Source organism: Hippoglossus stenolepis, chromosome 14 (genome assembly GCF_022539355.2).
Source record: "Hippoglossus stenolepis isolate QCI-W04-F060 chromosome 14, HSTE1.2, whole genome shotgun sequence".
Taxonomy (NCBI): Eukaryota; Metazoa; Chordata; class Actinopteri; order Pleuronectiformes; family Pleuronectidae; genus Hippoglossus; species Hippoglossus stenolepis.
The window spans coordinates 10,365,261-10,383,172 of record NC_061496.1 but is presented as its reverse complement, the minus strand read 5'-3'; the positions used below and the strand labels follow the sequence as shown (position 1 = coordinate 10,383,172).

The window sequence follows — 17,912 nt, the reverse complement described above, 5'->3', positions numbered from 1 at the left end:
AGGGATGTCTGGGATGGGGAGGACAGGCTCGGACTCTCTGCTGCGAACAAGCTCACATTAGCCAAGGAAAACAGATCCAGAGAACAAATCGTGCATAGATCAGAGTGCAGCAGAAAACCCCCCGCTGTAGATTCAAGCGATTTGTTGACAGGAGATCATCTGGTCCCTGGCTGTGGTTTCATGCAGCTTATAATTTCTTAGATGACTTATTCACTTTGATTCGACACTGCTCAGCTTTACTGTGACCACACTGACGCACACGTATTCAAAGTATCCAAACAGAACTATTTCCAAACTATGCTTAGTAGATGATACCGTCTATTAATGCCACAGGCAAAGAGTCACAGCGATATGTTGTAATCATTTTCTCGGGTCAATGAGCGTCATCTCGGTAACATCGTGAACTTAGAAAGAAAAACCTGAGCTGGTTCTTGTCAAACGAAACGCGTCAATGTTTTCTCGGCACCAGTGCGAGATGTGTAGCTTATTATTTGGAGCGGTGCACAACAGTGAGAAAAGAACAACTGCCTTAGTAATGCAGGGTATCAGAGCACCTGTCTCGACATTACTCAAGTATTACATGCAAACAGCAGTGTTGCACAACCCTCCCTGTGGAGCTGTCTCAGGCAGAGATCTCTCTTTTCTTTTTTTTTTTTTTTCCTTTTTCTCGCTGCTATGCTCTAAGGGAAGCTGTCCCTGACAAACACAAATGTGGGTGCACGCTATCTGCACACGCACATGCACAGATGTATAGTAGTAGCATGTAATAGCGTGTAGTAGTAGCGTGTCATCAAAACAGACAGATCCTTGTGTAAACACACACCAATCGGATCTAGACCAAAGGGTGGTGATGTGGACCCTTGGTTTGTAAAGTGTGTTGTGAGTCAAATGTGCGAAAATATAAATGCAATCAGATGGACCCCCTTCCACACACACACACACACACACACACACACACACACACACACACACACACACACACACACACACACACACACACACACACACACACACACACACACACACACACACACAGCTTTGCACACCCGCCCTGTCAATCATTTGTGAAGTTGTAAAGTTCACTCCTTTATGTCGCAGCAGGAGCTACAGTGTCGGGGCCGACATCTCCACAGCGAAGGAAGAGCTTTATGATAACACCTTTACATCCACTACAGCTCATGATGTGTCATTAGTGTTAATCATTGGACAATCACCACTACATGGGCAATTTAAAAGATGTAGGTGTGGAGTGAGGTCATTGTGGTATAACGCTTGAGTAAGATAACAGGTGACTGTGATGCACGAAGCTATTTGAAGACTTTAGTTCCATTTCGAACACTAGAAACACGTTCTCTTTGTCCTTAATGTCCCTTTAATGTTCCTTAGGCCTGAGAACAAACTCTGACTTTTTGCCCTTGCAAGCATCCGAATGAAAAAAAAAAAAGTACTGACGATTAGAGCAGCAGCAAAAAATAATCCTCTAAATTCCTCTGCTGCCCTCATATCACAATCGGAGCCCTCTGGCATCACTGCACTGCCTGGCATGTGGATTGTCAGCTATTGTGTTGCTGTGTGACTGTGCACAGTGCAGAGGCATGTGTTTTAACTGCGCTGGTGGTAAGCTATATGGTAGTCAGGTGGCCGCTATAAGATTATACACCCTCTTCCCCTTGCTCTTTGAGCCGCCCTCTGTGTGTATGTGTCTCTGTGTGTGTGTGTGTGTGTCTTTAGACAATGTGGTTACAAGATACTTCTGGCACGGCAGGGAACAGCGGAGCTTAGAGGTGATGTGTGTGCATGCTATGGCGTGTGTGAGCGTAACCAGAGACAGTGATTAAACGTTTTAAAGCACAGATGATCCAACAGGTGCTCTGGCTCGCTGTCTCTTGTTCTCCCACCCTTTCTTTCTCCCCATCTCTCTCTTTCTTCCTCTCTCTCTCTCTCTCTCTCTCTCTCTCTCTCTCTCTCTCTCTCCCTACGTTGAGCCCCCACCCACCCTGTGACCCCCACACCCCCACTCCTGAATCATCACAGCTCCTTTCTTGTCTCTTCATTCTTGTCCTACAGGATATTTTAAGCGACAATGCCCTGTGAGTCCACTGTCTTACACGCACACACACACACACAACCACACACAGCTTCTCCTTGTACTGCATTTAACAAAAACTTCATCATGCAACAAGACCTCTAGAGCTGCTGGCAAATGTTGGAAACAAGGGTCAGAGAGCCGACATGTGTTGAAGCACAGGAGGACATTCATCAATCAGCTCCCTGCTCACACCCACATACAGTTCACAACCAGCAAATACTGTAAACGAATATTGCTGGCTGCCACCAGCCATTTGTCACACCAACTCTTGGCCTGTGCTCGCTGCCACAGGGCATAGATTTGTACTTTGGTGCCACCTGGCACTAACATCCATAGCTACTGTTGGCGTTACACTGTGAGTCTCAGAATGTTTCAGTGATGAGAAGGTTCGATCCGACGCGTGGACAGTGAACATAGCAACCTTAAAAATAAGCTTTACAGCAGTACTTTCCAAAAAAGGGATAATAAACTGGAGGTTTGTAATTTTCCAAGTAGATATGTTTTTGCTCCAGTCCAGTGGTAGTTTGTTTGTTCAGCAGGATTATACTGAATCTACTTAACAGATTTCCTCAAAACTTGGTAGGATAGAAAGAATCCAGGACATTTCAACCACTTTCTTTCACATCGTGAGAAAGGATGTTTGTATTACAGATTTATGGATAAGACGTATTTAGGGGATTGATATCTATGAGTGTGTCCAATTTGGTGCAGCTTGGGCCTTGATGGAGGTATGCGCTCTACTGAGTTCAGTTCAGTGTTACTCAAAGAAAGTGACCATTCCATATATACTAAAAGTCCAGGGTCTTTATTTGTTTGTTCTCTTTGTGTTGTTTTGTAGTTTTACTTTTACAGTAACAAATTGCTCCCAACGTGTAATGGAGGATGCATTAGCACACACACGCTTTTTCTCTTAAAAATCTTTCAATAAAACTGGTAAAGATCTCAAACCCCAGTTTGCTGCAGAGCACAAACACTCACCCACAACCACAGACAAACACACTCCACACACTTTTTTAACAAGTGTTTTGTGGTTTATCCTCAAAATTGTGAGTTGAAAGTCCTGGAAACATCCAGTCAAGCCCCAGCTCTGTAAATCAAATCCAGCTCTGAGAGGCAGTGTGCAAACATGTCATCCTACATCTGCCCTGAGGAGGGGGGGGGGCGCCACCACCATCCAATACTTTGGAATAAATTAAAGCCCAATTTGCACTTAAGTTGATTACGCTTGTCACATGACAGGGAGGAAAAATCCCACAGAGAACAAAGAAAGTTTTTAAAAAAAGGATGTGGAGAACGTGCAGCAACACTGACTCTCTTTAGTCAGCACTCTACCTGCTCGCATCATCAAATGAGAGTGAGCCCAACGAGAAGGAAGAGAGCCGGTTGGAGGGAGAAAGAAGTGAGAGAGGGAGAGGGGGGGGAGAAAATGACGCTATGGATTAACTGTCTTTCAAGCTGAAAATATACATCCCCAGGCGTTTGGCGCTGAATTATTAATTCAAATTTGTCAGAGAAAGAATGAGAGAAATCTATTGACAGGGAGACGGGCCCTTTAATGGTCTCATTAAAGGGGAGGCTTCCCGCACCAGGCACCTTCTGTACTTGCTGCAGGAGTTTTCGGGGGCAGCGGAGGGCTGGTGGGGGGTGTACTTGACCCCCCAATGATTTTCTGTCACTTTATCATAAACAAGAAGGGTTGACATGCCCCTTCATTCCCCACGCCCTCCCTCCACCACCAAACAAACCCCGTGTGTAATTAGCCGAGGGGTTCAAAAGTGCACTGAATGTAAACGAGGTTCACATGCATGCGTTGATACAAACGGACAGAAACAACACACACACACACACACACACATTATGTGCTGCGCCCGCCTGTGCTGCTGCTGACAGGTACAAAGAAGTGAGAGGAGCCTGAAGAGTCACCTCCCAGGTTCAGCCATATTGATTTCTAATTCATTTGAATTCTTCTCCCCCCCCTGTTCCAATGCTCCACAGATCATTTCCACAGATTACAACAAACACAGTGACTTTTTTGTCTGCATTGTTGTCCATTATACTCGCGCCTGTCAGTCATGTGTTCGTGTCATTAGCTGCATAAGACTACATGTCTAGAAGCTGTTTTGGCGATGGTGCAGGGGGTAGCTGCTCCTACAATCCGGTCGGCATTAGGAAGGTGAGAGAGCAGGGACCTGTGGGCGCAGCGTTGTCTGAGGTCGGCTCATTGAAAGGCATTTGGTTCCGCCTCCAGGGGGGCTAAAAGAACGGGGCAACGCGGAGAGGAGGGTGGAGGACTGGAGGGAGCGCAGAGGACTAAGCACCAGGTTCATTGCTGATTCAAGTCTCTCAGTATCCCTCTGGCAAATGGATTTTCATAATGCTGAGACAATGTGATTTCTTCTCTCCCCAGCAGTGTGTGTGTGTTTTTATTAAATCCCAGCAAGTCCGTGGCTTGTCAGAAATGAGAGGCAGCTAATGGGGCCAACTCACAGAAATGTTTTAAACCACAAAACAGAAAACGACCAAAAATACCACTGAACTATTTAATAAAGCAAAACACATAGTTAGTCCAAAAGCAAAATATATTCAGACCATTTAAAACCATATAAAACAGAACCAGAAATATTTGGCTTTACTTTTCTGATTGCATGTTTGTTTGTTAGTTAGCCAGGTTACGCAAAAAAAAACGCAACTGATAACCATGACATTCTGTGGAGATGTGGGGGCACTGGTGCGGATCCGAATCCAGGGGTAGATCCAGGATTTTCTTTTTATCGTTTGACGGCGTTTTTTCAACATTTCCATTGATTTCTCAAAGAACAATTAATGGATCTTTAAAAATCAAGGGGACTGATATTTATGGGTGTTTGCAATTTGATGCAGATCCAAATTCAAATCTGGATGTAGTGAAAATAAACTGTCGGGCCAAAAACAACAACAAACAAACAACAAACAAACAACAAACAAACAAAAAACAAGTGATACACAGAGTTCTACGTGAGAAAGTGTGAACTGTCCCTTTACCACTTTAATTGCCACTGATATTAACATCTGTGGCTGTGCCCATCTGTTGGAGTCCAAAGGTCCAAAATAACAGCCACCAGCTGATACATGATGTAAATTTGTTTTCCACTTCACCTCAGGATAAATCCCCAGCACCTCCCAGCCAGCATAGGCAATGAGAGAGGCTTGTCTCCTTCCTGCTCCGAGCGGCTTTTCTCTTGTTTATTTTATCAGACCTAAGGCACTTTTCCTTTCCTTTCAATATCTCTCGACCTCTCTCCATCGCCCCCGCCAAAGCCCGCCGACCCCGCCGACCCATCCTTGGGCGACAGAACCGAACCAGCCGCTACCTGTTTAGCTTAACAACAACAGCAATGTTGTCAGCGGAGGCTTAGATTTGACTTAATATATCCCCAACTGGACCGTACCTGCTTAATTCTCTTTCGTTGCCGCATGACGCCTGGCCCCCCGAGTGGCTAAAGGGAGGGTTTGACGAGGCGTTGGGCAAATTGAGCCTTCATGCTTTATTCTGACATGCTGACAATAGCTCATGCCCATTGGTGGCCTGTTTTCAGGAGCAGTGAGACAGTTATTATTATGCATTGTTAGCGCCGAGGATATTTGGCCTCTGGACATCGGGCTCTATGTTAGCTGGAGGGCATGTAGCTACAGTATGTCACTGTATGCTGGTGAAATAAAGGGTCACTTTTCAAGATGAAGGGTCACTGTTCAGGGCCTAATGAGCCCTTTGTAAAACCAGTGTAAAGGATGACATCCTTTCACTCCATTAAATAAAGACGTAAACAGATTCAGAAGGGTTGGGGGCTATATGTTGGGTTATGTTGAAAAACGCACAAAAGGTGAATGTCATTCAAGCTTTTCACAGATATCAGTCCAGTGTTTTTTTACATAGTCCTGCTATCTTCCCCAAAAAAATTCTCAAAATACATTTTTGACACATGAAAACAAGAATCACAAACACTGTATGAGGCATTTAACCATGACCTGACCTCTCTCGTCCATAGCCTAAGGACATCAGTGTGCTCCATCCAAGCTTGTTAGATGGTTGAACAGCATCTGACACCTCTACACCCCCAACCCCCGGATAATTTCAGGAGCTTATCCGGAGTTCAGTGCATTTTACTTTTCCATCTATAGCTTTTTCTCCTTGTTTACGTGACTATATTTGTCACTTTTTGTTTGTTCAAATGGCTGCAACACCACAATTCTCTCCTTTCAGACGTTGGATATCACAACGTCTCCAGTATGTCTCTTCTTGTAGACTGTGATAGGATAGTTATGATGCTTGTTATCCTCTTAACCTGGCGTATCGAGTCTCAAAGAAGCCCCCATTAAATGTTAAGAAGCGTACAACTCGTTTTCTTTCTTAACTTGCCTCTAACGCGGAGGCATCATATCGGAGAAAGGGAATTCCCCAAACGGGACTTGGAGGAAAACAAGGAAGCGGAGAGCTCCAGGGAGCTGTGGGGGTGTGTGGGGGGGCTGTTACTCTAATGGGGAAGGGGAGCCTCCTGTAGAGGGGGGGGGGAATAGAAATAAATAAATAATGCACACTTCCACGTGAAATGCTGAAGGAGCCCAGGTGTGTGTGTGTGTGTGTGTGTGTGTGTGTGTGTGTGTGTGTGTGTGTGTGTGTGTGTGTGTGTGTGTGTGTGTGTGCATGTACTCCGTGACTTTATGGTGTTGTAAGGATAAACTGAGGAAAAGAAAAGCCAACACAAAGCCCAGGTTTCACATCATGACAGCGCTCCGTAAGTCAGATAACAGAAGTGATAGCATTAACCGTGCGGCCATTGCCCCTTGCACCATGGACCTTATTTGCTTTGATTGCCTTTGCTGCCCTGTTTTTTAAACACTACACACACACACACACACACACACACACACACACACACACACACACACACACACACACACACACACACACACACACACACACACGTTTTCCTACTGAACACGTAGCGCTACGAGTTGTAAGTCCTTGGTCGCCACTTGGTCTTTTCAGAGTCAAAGGTTATTGGGTTCTCTCCGCTCAGCGCCCCGATCACTGATTGAAGCCGTGCTGCGCGGCAGATTAATAATGAGAGAAATAGCCGTGTTGACTTGATAACAATCCAGTAGGGAGCAATAAAGAGGACTCGGCTTGGATGCGGGTTCAACTTCTCGCCCTTTGAAGCGCGGCTGCTGTAGTAAAAGTTGCCTCAGCTTTGATAGGCTTGTATAAACGCCTGTGAAAGCCCCCATTGGAAGAGGCCAGCCAATGATACCCGCCTACACAGGAAGTGACCAGTTTGTCTTTCACTCACGTTTAATTGGCCGACTTTACTGACAGCACTTGACTCAATAACCGTTTATGACCCGGGAGTTTTATGTGTTGTTTTTGGACTCGGCAGGAAACATATGAAGTTTGAGAGACAGGGTGAATTGGCAGCATGTGACCGAGAGGTTTATTGATTGAGGCACTAAAAAAGTGTGATGGTGAGAGAACATGGTGTAATTCTGCCATGTAGAACTGTGGCAGCAATGTTAAGAAGACGTGTCTGGAAACTGGTGTCGGTTTTATGTGGAAATAGTGTGACTGGGTTGGAGTGGGGAGAGGTCAAGAGGAGGTGGGTTCCAAATTTATGCAAAAAAGATCTTTAGAGTCAGAAAATATCTAAAAACGATCTAAAAATGTTGTTTTAAAGTATTGTGAGGGAAACGCAAAAGTATATAATATATATATATATATAACCTATGCATACAAATGATGCTAATCAAAGGGGACTATGGCCATTTGTTACCTATGTGACTAAATCCAACACAAATTATACTTTACACCTTGCGAACATGAAATGAATCGAGTGCAAACAATTCTTTTCTGAACTTTAAGTTTTTTGTGAGTGGAGTTGTTGACTTACGCTATGAACAGATATGTCTGTACTAGAATATCTGACTGTACAATGCAACTCTTTTTCACCTCTTTGGCTTCTAACAGCCATAAAAGAAGTGAGACCTGCTTGCTTTTGCAATCAACAGTGAACTTTGACACCAAGTGAAGCCATAAGCTTTTTTTTCCCAACACGGTGTCCACTCTGTGAGGCATCTCCGAGATCAGAGCGAAATAATGGAGCCGTGTTTGCATGAGTGTACGTCTAAATGCTATGGATGTGAGTGTGTCCCTGGAGCAGGCTGATTGTAAGGGGCGGTCAAAGAGTGTAAAAACATATGCAAACAGGCGCACACACACACACGCACGCACGCACGCAGCACGCCGCACGCACGCACGCACGCACGCACGCACGCACGCACGCACACACACACACACTCTCTCTCTCTCTCTCCCTCTCTCCCTCTCTCACAGCAGAGCCAGGATCTAGTCTAATTAAAAAGCACAGCAGTGATTTCAGGGGTTCTGTAAAAGAGAGAATGAATCTGTGTGTGTGTGTGTGTTTGTGGTTGTGTGTGTGCTGCATTAGGTCGCTGGCTTCAGCATGATCGCCCGTCAAATGAAACAATGTATTCCGTGGGACCTCGGGGTTTCCATTTGAGTATTCGGACGCGGCGCTGCAACGAACTGTGGCTGTTTTATGTGGGAAAAAAAAGTTGATAATTAGTCCCACAGTGACTGAACGATGAGATGTAGGGGGGGGGTGTGTAGCTGTTGAAGGAACAGGAGAGAGCTCTTAGCACACTTAATACTCCGACCTGACACTGTCTATGAATCATTAATCAATTGTTTATTCTGTTGCTGTCGCTTTTTTTATTTCCCATTAACTCTTGCGTCTCCCTACGTTTATTGGCCTTTGAAAGATCGGACGATTATAATCAGTCTGATTAGATTAACCAAAAAAAAAAGATCTTCAACCTGATTTGTCTCCACTTCTGTAGTCGTCCACTGGCTCCTGCAGTCGGAAGTAGATTTCAAACTATTGTCATTTGTGTATATTATTTTCTCTTTTTTTGGAAGCCCTGATTCATTATTTTTTCAAAAGGGGCTCTGGTAATAATTAGCAATTAAAATGCTGTCTTTTTGCCTCACTTTCCCCTAATTAGCTTGACAGAGATATTGGGCACTAATTCTCTGTAGTTTCCCCCCCATCATCCACACACACACACACACACACACACACACACACACACACACACACACACACACACACACACACACACACACACACACACCACGTGGTCTTAGAAACCATGGCAACACCTCACATTTTTATTTTTATTTTCTGCTGTGATCTTGGCTCACCTTGTCGTGTTCCTGCAAATTTAACCAAATCAAACTCAGAAGATTCCCCCACATCCCTGACAGGATTATTAAGCAGCATGAGACGATTGTTATTGACAATGTCTGCAATGCGAAATATCTCTTGTTCTTTTATTCTATATCGAAATAAAACATTCTTAAAATAAGTAGTTAGTTCTCTAGACCTGTAATACATCCGTCCTATATTCAATACAATAACTGCAGTGGGTCTAACTCTAAAGACTGTAATGACTTCATCGCAGAAATGACTCTGCTTAAAAAAATATATTATATTCCAAAAAACTCATTTAGAAGTCAGCACCAGGAGTGGAGATGTGACACTGAGGTCACAACTTTTGTATTTTTTGCTGTAAAGAAAGAAAACTATTCAAATTTACTCTTTTAGACACAATTCAACCTGACTTGCTCTTTTATTTTAGAAAATTAAAAGAGCCAGAGCTCGGCATTGCCAGTTGATGATTACTTACAATTGCTATTATTATTACTGTTTGTTTTTCATTTAACAATACATAAGCTCGATTTAATCAAATACATTTTAAAGTGGAAAAGTTTGCTGTTGTAAATAGGACACAAATCCTAATAAAAGCAAGAATAAGTGGACAAGCCTAAGAGTTTGATCACGCACCAAATGCTGACTTTTAACACAATATGTTGCTATTGACATTTTTAATTAGTATACAGAACATATAGGAGAGTTATTCTTGGCATAGTGGCTGTGACACAGCATTTACAAAAAACTAACATTTAACTTGAGAACTTAAATGAATGAATATGACCAATCTGAATGAAATAAAAAGAATCTGAGGTGTCGGTCGGTGCGACGGACAGATGAAGACTCTTCAGCAGTACACCAAAAACCCGTTCTCTACAATTTTCAGCAACTTTCTTTGCTGTGCTTCACTTGTTTCATGTGCAGATCAGAACAAGCCTCTTTTTCCCAGCTCGTTGACCTGCGTAGGACGTGTGCTCGGCCTGGAGCCCACACTCGACTGGGTTAGAGCTTACGTAAGGGCGCATTAATGCTCCTCAGTGGGCTTGGTGGAGTGAACGCTGGTTCAGGGGTGTGATAGGGGGTCAGGCAGCTGAGTGGCAGCAGGAAAAAGCACCAAGTCACGTTTGTTTGGAGGCTCCCTTTGTCCCAGGCCACACCCCCTCTCCCTTTTTCCTGCCCTCATCTTGGCCTTATTTAGCCCCCCCGTCGTGTCACCCAGGGGTCAGGGTGAGCACGCACACACACCAAGATTCAGCTCATACACACACGCAAACACAGGAGCAGACAGACACACACACACATGCAAACGGATTGTAATAGCATGGTAGAGTGCATCATAGATGGAAGTGCCTTGAAGGACCTGCTTCTCATTCTCTAGACCTCATTAGCTGCTGATTTATCTCCCCCTCCTTCTCCCTAATGCTCTGGGTGAGTGGATGGGGTTCGTGTGTGTGTGTGTGTGTGTGTGTGTGTGTGTGTGTGTGTGTGTGTGTGTGTGTGTGGGTGCAGGACAGGGGTACTATGTATGAGAGAAATAAATATTGTGAGTATTTCCATGGATTGGCATCTGTGAACTATAGAGACAGTGACTTGTGCTCGTTCCACATTAGTCCACTGTGAGCACACCACTCGACTTGGGGTCAAACAATTTAATAAAAGATCACACAAACAAACACACACACACACACACACACACACCCACACGCACACGCTCACACTCGCACACGCTCACACTCACACACACACACACACACACGCTTCATAATCATGACAAGCTCTGGGTCCACCATTATCCATTTCGCAATTTTTCGTCTTGTCTTGCAATAATCTGCTCAAACCCCCAGTGAGCTTATTATGGTCAAGGAAAAGTGCTTATAGCTGCGCAGAGAGGTCGGATTTCAGAAAGATGCAAATGCATTTTTCACAAGGAATTAATAGTGAAAAAAAGAACTTCCCATGTGCACTTTTGAGTGTTTAGTCTTTTTCATGAGACTGACGCTGTATGTGGTCTATTTCAGGGATAATATCACATTCTGTCATGTTTGGATTTGGATTTTTGAAGGCATTAGGTTAAGGAGCAGCTGTGGCGCTAATACGACTGTAACTCTGCCCTACATAATTCATTGCCTCCTGGGGAACGAGTCTCTCAGGAGGAGAAGCTCTTTTTTTACGCCTTTACCTGATTCCCTCAACATCACAGTCTCCAGAGAGGATTCAGAGGAGATAAAGGGAGGAGGGAGGGATATTTCATCATGTGCTGCATTTTGAAGTCCTCTTTTAAGTAAAAAAACAGCCGCATCTGAAGAATTCAACTTGTAATATTAATTACTCTAACCTCAATATTTCTGTAACATAAAACTACTTGATTTGTCTCCAGGTTCAAGATCTTGTGACAATGTAAAAGTCTCAGGTTGACATTGGAGCCTTGGTGGTCGATGCGCTCTCCTGAGTCCCCTTCTCATTTTGATTGTCACAACTGTCTTCCCCACAGAGATATTTGACTTATCTAACCTCTCTCTCTTGCTTCCTCCTGTAGATGTGAAGAACCTGGAGAACTTCCACCTCGTAGAAAGCGTCCAGGAGCAGGTCAACGCAGCGCTGCTGGACTACGTCATGTGCAACTACCCGCAGCAGACGGACAAGTTCGGCCAGCTGCTCCTCCGGCTGCCTGAGATCCGAGCCATCAGCCTGCAGGCCGAAGAATACCTTTACTACAAGCACCTGAACGGCGACGTGCCCTGCAACAACCTGCTCATTGAGATGCTCCACGCCAAGAGGGCTTAGGAGGGGACTGTGCTACCCATAATGCAGCTTGTGCGGACGCCATGAGAGTTTTGCCGCGGCACAAAAAACTCTCAACTAATGAACCTAGCAGCTCAGACTTTGACTGGGCGCTGACCTGGAGGACAAAGAGCGAGTGGGTTAGAAACTCTTGTTTATATTGAACTATTCAAGTTCCGATCTGGACGAACACACGTGCACAGAGTATGATAATGTGCAAAAAAACAGCATGTGGATCCCTTTATTCTAAAAAACTGAAAAATGACAAAAATACAAAAAAAGGAAGAGCTGCTTCTGAACCCCACAGAAAAAGACAATATTAAAAAAAAAAAAGGGAGAAAAAGAACTCTTGAAATAAACACTGCATTTGCATTTACACCACGAGATGGCATCTCATCGTCTGCACGAGCACGGACTATCACGACTGGCAGGCGGCGGCGAAGAGAAACAACAACCCTCGTGTGTTGGAGCACCGGTGACACAGCAAGAGGCTTTTTTTCTGTGGTGAGAAAAGAAGACGCTGCTCATCTTTCACGCAGCTTCGTGACCGGAGCGCTGGCCGAGCTCCGGTCACTAATCCTCGGCTCGGAGCTGTTGCTGGTACTGTAAAGACAAACTGGGCCTCAGACTCTTTCCTACCATCGTCGTCGTCGTCGTTTTTTTTTTGCCACGGCAGCTTGACCTGACTGAAAAAACTGAGAACTGATGGTAAAAAAAAAAAGAAAAGGTCTAAAAACTGAATATTTAATGAACAAAATGATAAATAGGCCAATAAAAAAAAGTACAATGTTCCTTTTTCCTCTTGTAATGAAGTCATTTGCTAGTCATGGTCACCTTGTGGTTCCCCCCTTTCTTACTCTGCCTGCCCCTGAAATCATCTTACACTATGTACCTCAGAACGACCAGTGTTAAATAAATTCAGTTCATAACGTCAGCTGAAACAATTGTATTTATAACCCATTTCTCCTGCTTAAAAAACAACAACCCCCCCCTCCCCTTTTCATTATTTCATTAAAACTGGAACAAAACAAAAGTGAGATTGTGGAGACGGAGAAGGATCGACCCTGCCTTTGTCCGGAAAGACCAAAGCCTGCTGCAGAACAGAAGAAGGAAATAACAAATACCTTAATAATCAGTATTATAACAGAAGAAGAAAAACAAAAACAAAAAAGATTTGTGATGTCACAGTTCTGTGAGTCTTGCCTTATTTCATCACCATGCTAGCTAACCGTGCAGATGTGAATGAAAATATGTACAAATATATATATAAAGTAATAATGTTGTAAAAAATTTAAAAAAGAATAATTCACCAGGTGTTTACATTCATGTGGTAATATGGGAGAGAACTGTGATGAAGCATAAATTGCAAAGCAATGATTTCCTACAAAATGAAATCAACTAATTGACAAAAAAAAAAAAAAGATGATCCCTCTGGTTTGCTTTCTTTGATGTGTGTACAGTGTTTTATTATTATTATTTTTTATTTGTTTTGAGCAGTACTTAAATTATGTCGTGAGACACTAAAATCAAAAAGGAATCACTTAAGAATATTAATTTCCATCTGTGTCTGCTGGCATTCAAACATCTGTTTCTTAAACGTTGCTGTGTAAGGGTTCCATTTCACGTTCAACGTTTTTGTAGCCTCTTTTCATTTTCTACAGTGCTTTTACCTTTTCGATGTACAGTATGTCACTGGTTACGCTTATAAATGAAGGTAATTTATTGCGTCTCTGAGTTCCCATCTTCGTGTTACATGACGTGAGGTGTCCGCGCCAAAATAAATTTGTTTACTGTAGCATGTTCTTGTTTTGTTTTCCACACGTGATCCGAGTCCGGAGCAGAAATTATGAGCTTTCAAAAAAACAAGAAAAATCCCCCCAGTTGAATGTCTTTTCACTGGTGATGCAGGTCCAAACATTGAACACAGTATTGTATTGAAGCAAGTAGGTGTGAAGGATGTTTGTACCACATCACCTTTTTCTTATCCAGTCTCCACCTGCATCGTTGTTCTGTCCAATTTGCTCTTATACCAAAGACTGCATCTTGTGAGCTCTGACTGCTCCTGCTAAATGAAACCTGGTTTTCTAATTCTCCTAAAACACTGAAGCATAAATTATCCTCGTGTGGCGTTTCCCACAGTCGTTACCTTTCTGTCCCTCAACTCTTCCCTCCCACAACAACCTGTGGTGTTTATTTGTTTACCTTTGGATTCTGCTGATTCAGAGGATTCACGTCTGTGAGCTGATTCTGATCCTGCGCTTCACTTTCTGATGATCGTCACCAACACGGCTGAGGTCAATGACCGAGTCCTTACTTAACTGCATGTTTGTTTATTGAACAGCTTGAGTCCTGCAAGAGAAGTTTGTCGGGGAAGAGGTTTAGTAAAGCTTGAGGAAGGAGTGGAGACACGGTTTGAAATCCAGAACAAACCAACGTAAAGATCAAGAGCAACAGTAACACAGACTCTGATGCAGAAGAAATAAAACAAGGACGTAAACAGCAGTAACATTTGTGCAGTCACATGATCATGTACTCTGTCAACACATGGAGACAAGATGCATCATTATTATGCTTTTTTATCTTCCTCGCTGACATTCTTATTGGTCCTCCCCCCCCCCCCATCACCTCACGTCCTTGTCTCTCTGAGGCTTATTGAAGGTTTCCTCATATTTCAATAAATAATAACTATGCTTATAACACCAGATTCTTGCTTCCTCCGCACACTCAAGCTGTCCAGTTCCTTTTCTTTGCTCTTATTGTTGTTGTGGGAAATTATGAATAACTACATACGATTAAAATAACACCCAGTCTGGGAATGAGAGACTCATTTCCTGTTGACATGCAGGATCTAGAAACATGGTATTACAAAAGTCAGGGAAATCTGTTTAGATACATTTTATTCTCGTCCAAAACTTTACAACAATTAAATCTGTGCTTCTTCAGAAAAACTTTAAACCAGTTCGGAATTTATTTGATACTTCGACATAAGAAAAATCAAACCAGGGACATCGCAATTACAATTAGGTTTCTTACCAATAAGATGCTTCGACAACCCATGGAAGTGTTGCTCACATGCTCACATGTCGCTCACATGCAAAACCAAATACAAAAAAGTAACCAACGTATTGAAGACTTGGAATTTAACTTTACATTATTATCCTGCACATCTTAAAATAAGTGTTAAACGCAAAACAAGTACTTGATCACAAATATTCTAACAGGAAGTATTAAGGGACCCTGAGGAACAGGGACATAACAAATAAGTGACAGAAACAACCAAATGCTTCAGGGACAATAAGCTTATCAGAATACAAAGAAAACACATTTCACCAGCTCTGATTACAGAATGAATCACAATATGAAACTACAGTCACTGTAACACCGACCGGCTCAATCCACGTAGACGAGGCCGTGGCTTTTCTGAGGCGCAGGGCTGCGAGGGAAACAGGAAGTGGTGAACTCCAGCTCCATGGGAACATGGAGACTACAACCAGCTGGCAAGGAGTCATCCGTTTCTGAGGGAGGAGGATCCTGGGTAGACCAAAAGGAGAGGGGTAAGTTTAAAAAGTGTCATGACGCTTTGAGGAAAACAATATTTATTCACACTGCAAAAAGAACGAGGTCAATAAAAATACAAAGGTGTATCGAGGAGAGGACAGGGGACTTTTTCATGGACGGGGTTTTTATTCATCTGAAAGGTTTTATTGAAGCACAAACTGTCACTGAGTTTAATTACAAACGTGTAACTTCCTCTTTAAAAAGTTTGGAATTAGCTGAACCCACTTTGATGTATTAAATATATTCTCCTGATTTTTGTCACATTTAACAAGGTTGTTCCTTCATAAATAATATTTTTTTTTCTGTGGGACACAGGTCGTCTTATTGTATATTAAATTACATCCAACACACCTTTACACCTTTTGACTCTCATACATGCAGCTTTCATCTTTTTGTTTCAGCTTTGCTTCAGTCTCAGTCTTTTATTTAAATAATTGATGAAATAAACTATTTCCAACAATTGTATTAAAGGTTTTTCAAACTTTAATTAAACACTTGATTCATACTCAGTTCAAGTCTTTAAGCCTGTAATGAAAACTGTTTTACATATTTAAACTATTTTATTCATCTCACAGCCTTCACCTGCACAATCTTTAGTATAAATAGAGTTTATAAATTAATTTATTATTTATTAGTGAGGCTTTTTCCCATTACATTAAACACACTTTGGCTATTTCAGAGGGATTTTTTGACCCAAAGACCTTAACTCCCTTAACTGGAAAAGGTTTGTGGTGATCAGACATCAAACTACATCACTGCAGCATTTCTCTTTTGGTGTGGTCAACCTTGTAACACCCGCTGATCCATGACCAGCCTTCCCTTCTCAGGGTTTCCTCTTTTTCATGAAGATCCTTTTCCAGGACTTTTCCAGGACATTTTCACAGATGATTGAGCTGGTGAAACACACGGGAATCGATCATACACTATAATAAAAGGTATAATTCCTCTGTGTGGAAGTCTGATTTAAAAGATGTGCAGTTCAACCTAAATATAAAATCTTCTCTTTACACTCTCGCACTCACGTCCTCACATTCTGCCCCTCACTCCTGTAATCAGACATCATGTGTTATAAACATTTCAGTATTTGGACATGATCTTTAGATGTTTTAATGTTTTACCATATGGTTTTTCAGCCTTGTTTTAATACTGTTTTTATTTAAATTAATATACAATACCCTGTTGTTTCATGTATTTTGCTCCTTTGGAAAGCCCTTTGTGTTCTGTGCTTGGGAAATGTCAATAAAATGAATCATTATTATTATAATGAATTTTTAACCTGAATACCTTTTCTTATGAATCATATTAACAATTGCTGTCTGAACAGCAATGACACAATACAACTACTGACAAGAATAGACTGAAATTTAATTACCACACAGACTCTCATCAGATAATCAGAATGGTCCATGTTACCTTAACAATGCAGCGCTGCATTTGAACAGACAATATTTACAAGCAAAAAAGTGCTGATGGTCAGCATTAAAAATCCAACTAAGACCAGTTAGTGGTGACTGATATTTATGTTTGAACGTAACTTCAGCTGTATTGTCATCAAATCTCATTTTCATGTGTCTCCTCTGCCTGGGAAACAGTTTCCAGGTTTTTCCAGAACATGTGGAACCCCTCCCTGTACTTGTCTGTCCTTCAGGAACATTCATCTCTTCTCATGTTTGGTTTAAAATCGAACACATATAAGATGAAATAAACAGGCCTTCTAAAATAAAGAAGTTGTTAAAAACTGTTGGAATGGAGTCTCTGCACCGATCACCCGAAAAAAAAAATCACTGCACTAAAAACTGCTGACACTGAACTGACGATAACTGAAAAACCCAGAAATGTTATTAAATGTCTTTCTTAGGTGTCTCTTGTAAATATAAACCTTTTGACAATGTATCCTTCATATTTCCATGAGGGACACGATATTAAGGATCATCCGAGTGCCGATAATGTTGCAGTGCTCTCGTGCAGCATTAGGGATGCCGGTCACAGCCGGGCAAGCGGCCAGCTCGATCCCAAGCGCACAATCCTCACTTGCAGCTTGGCTTGCAGTGCCTGGCCTCCTGTCTGTAAATGTGTTAAACCTACTTTCACTCGCCCTGAATTTGTATAAATAATGTATATACATTTATCTGCAGACTCTAACAAGTGCAGCCTCAGGTGAAAATACTCATAAATGCATGCTATGCGCATCCCCGAAGGTGGACATCAACTCCAAACCG

General features: G+C 42.5%; 2 protein-coding genes across 3 annotated transcripts in view; one reads left to right on the top strand and one right to left on the bottom strand.

Moving 5' to 3' along the window:
- The window catches only part of nr5a2 (nuclear receptor subfamily 5, group A, member 2), a 65,661-nt gene extending 51,804 nt beyond the window's left edge, over positions 1-13,857 (top strand). The window contains exon 7 of the mRNA XM_035176727.2: positions 11,891-13,857. Coding sequence (XP_035032618.1) covers positions 11,891-12,138 — 248 coding nt within the window. The 3' untranslated portion in view covers positions 12,139-13,857. The remainder of the gene's footprint in view (positions 1-11,890) is intronic.
- A 1,158-nt stretch (positions 13,858-15,015) lies between these two features.
- Positions 15,016-17,912, bottom strand: part of LOC118121077 (adhesion G-protein coupled receptor D2) — an 85,248-nt gene continuing 82,351 nt past the window's right edge. For both annotated transcript variants that reach the window (XM_035176725.2, XM_035176726.2), the window contains exon 25: positions 15,016-15,666. In XM_035176725.2, the coding sequence (XP_035032616.1) occupies positions 15,526-15,666 (141 nt within the window). In that variant the 3' untranslated portion in view covers positions 15,016-15,525. The remainder of the gene's footprint in view (positions 15,667-17,912) is intronic.